Source organism: Sphaeroforma arctica, assembly GCF_001186125.1.
Source record: "Sphaeroforma arctica JP610 unplaced genomic scaffold supercont1.1933, whole genome shotgun sequence".
Taxonomy (NCBI): Eukaryota; class Ichthyosporea; order Ichthyophonida; genus Sphaeroforma; species Sphaeroforma arctica.
In genome coordinates, this window is record NW_014038625.1 from 8,144 (window position 1) to 10,042 (window position 1,899).

The following is a 1,899-nucleotide window of genomic DNA, read 5'->3' on the forward strand; positions in this document are numbered from 1 at the left end:
TGTGTGTGTGTGTGTGTGTGTGTGTGTGTGTGTGCGTGTGTGTGTGTCCATAGAAATATGAAGATATACGCATACCATGGCGGCCAGGTTATGGCGTCGACTACTGTGTGCTCATTTGTCATTGCGGCACCATCGGACAAGAACACCACCACAGCATTCTCCAGCAACCACGGACGCCGACCAAATCTGTTGCATGGTAGTGGCAAGGGTATTGTATAAGAGGTAGGTATAGGAATTAGGAATCTTTATATATTTATATATAAATACTTCATTGTACTTATATATATGTATGAGTAAATATACATACTCAAGTGTGCATATACACATTTGAGAATCCCATCATTTTCTCGCCTGTATTCTACTGATTGTACAGGCAAAGCTTAATCCATAAAAGGCTTAAGATTACTAGGGTGTAGGTAATAACATACACCAGTCGGTACTATCTGATCGAATGGTGCGGACGCGACAACTTGTCCAGGATGCAGTCAAAGCTTTGAAAGACGAGCAGAAAAACTTGGTTTATCGTAAGGCGTGGGCTGATTTATAAAGGTAAATCTATAGAAATCGCACACAGTTTGTACTGAAATGACAGGGCTATAATGGAGTTTTGAACCTCCATCACCCTTTGATACCAACAAAATCAGCGTCTTTTTTTTGAGGGACTGGGGTTTAGGGGTTAGAGTTTTAGGGTTTTGAAACTGAGGAAAGTAAGTCTCTGGCCTATACGTAGGGTTTTAAACAGATCTGGGTCGAACATCAAACTGTGTCTATAGTCATGCACAGGCATATACAAATAGTTAAGCATTAAATCTCACAAGCAATACACCTAGCCTAAAACATGTCACTGCAACTGCAATGTGTTTTATTTGAGAAACCTGAAAGTATTCGTGGGAGTATCGTGAGCACTGACACTGACCCGATCGGGTTGATACAAACATCGAGCAAAGCATAGAGACAAGTACATACATAGATACATGACCCTTTCTTCCCATCGTACATACATCAGTTTGTGATTGCAATCAATTCTGGTTGACAATCCTGATCGCATTCGTAGAACTATCGCTGATTTAGAACCTGTGGCGAGCGCTGCCATTTCCCACTTTGATCCCATACAAACATCATGCAAAATATAGATGCACGAGCATTCATAATTACATGATTCTATCTGGACGAATAATAATACCCAAAGAGCCATCCCCATCAATGATGATACCCAAAGAACCAAACCCAACAATGATTATACCCAAAGAACCATACCCAAAAGTATCCGTTTGCGATTGCAATCTGTTCTGATTGAGAATCCTGAACGCATTCGTAAGACTGTCGCTCACATTGGATCGGTGGTGAGCGCTGACATTGCCCAATTCTTGCAGGAATGCCTCGGGGGGGTCATTCTGGCTCACTCGCAGTGCTTTAACGGGGTCTGGGTCGAAGGTCACCAGCATGTACTTGACCTGAACGCCAGGCATAGAGAGTACAGCCTTATCTACACGCTGGAATATTGTGATTAATTGTAAAGTGGAAATTATTTGAATTGTTTAGAAACAATAGGTGCAGTTCAAAAGTCGTCAGCATATATTTGACCTGACCACTAGGTACGGTGAGTATGACCTCGTACATATGCTAAATTAATTCTGAATTATTTGAAATCACTGTATAAAATTCAAGTCAGAGAATTAAACACTAAAATTAAAAACAATAGGTGCAGATCGTTGGCCACTAGCATGGACATGGCCTGCGCTAAAGGCATTAAAACAAAAAAACTTCTAAAAACCCTAGTTGCAATACGCGAGGCGCATATCTAACGTCTCAATTGTAGACTCTGTGAGTGCATGTCCATCACTCACACAACTAAAAGCACTAGCATAAACATGAAACAGATTTGTGCAATCATACACT

The 1,899-nt window shown here is 41.0% G+C and overlaps 1 protein-coding gene across 1 annotated transcript; it reads right to left on the bottom strand.

The window, feature by feature from the left end:
• Positions 1 to 1,151: 1,151 nt before the first annotated feature.
• On the bottom strand, positions 1,152 to 1,495 carry SARC_11880 (hypothetical protein; the record flags this gene model as incomplete). The annotated part of the gene is made up of 1 exon (XM_014294026.1): positions 1,152 to 1,495. The coding sequence occupies exon 1, from the start codon at positions 1,467 to 1,469 to the stop codon at positions 1,152 to 1,154; it is 318 nt and encodes a 105-aa protein (XP_014149501.1). The 5' UTR covers positions 1,470 to 1,495.
• Between the last annotated feature and the right edge of the window lie 404 nt (positions 1,496 to 1,899).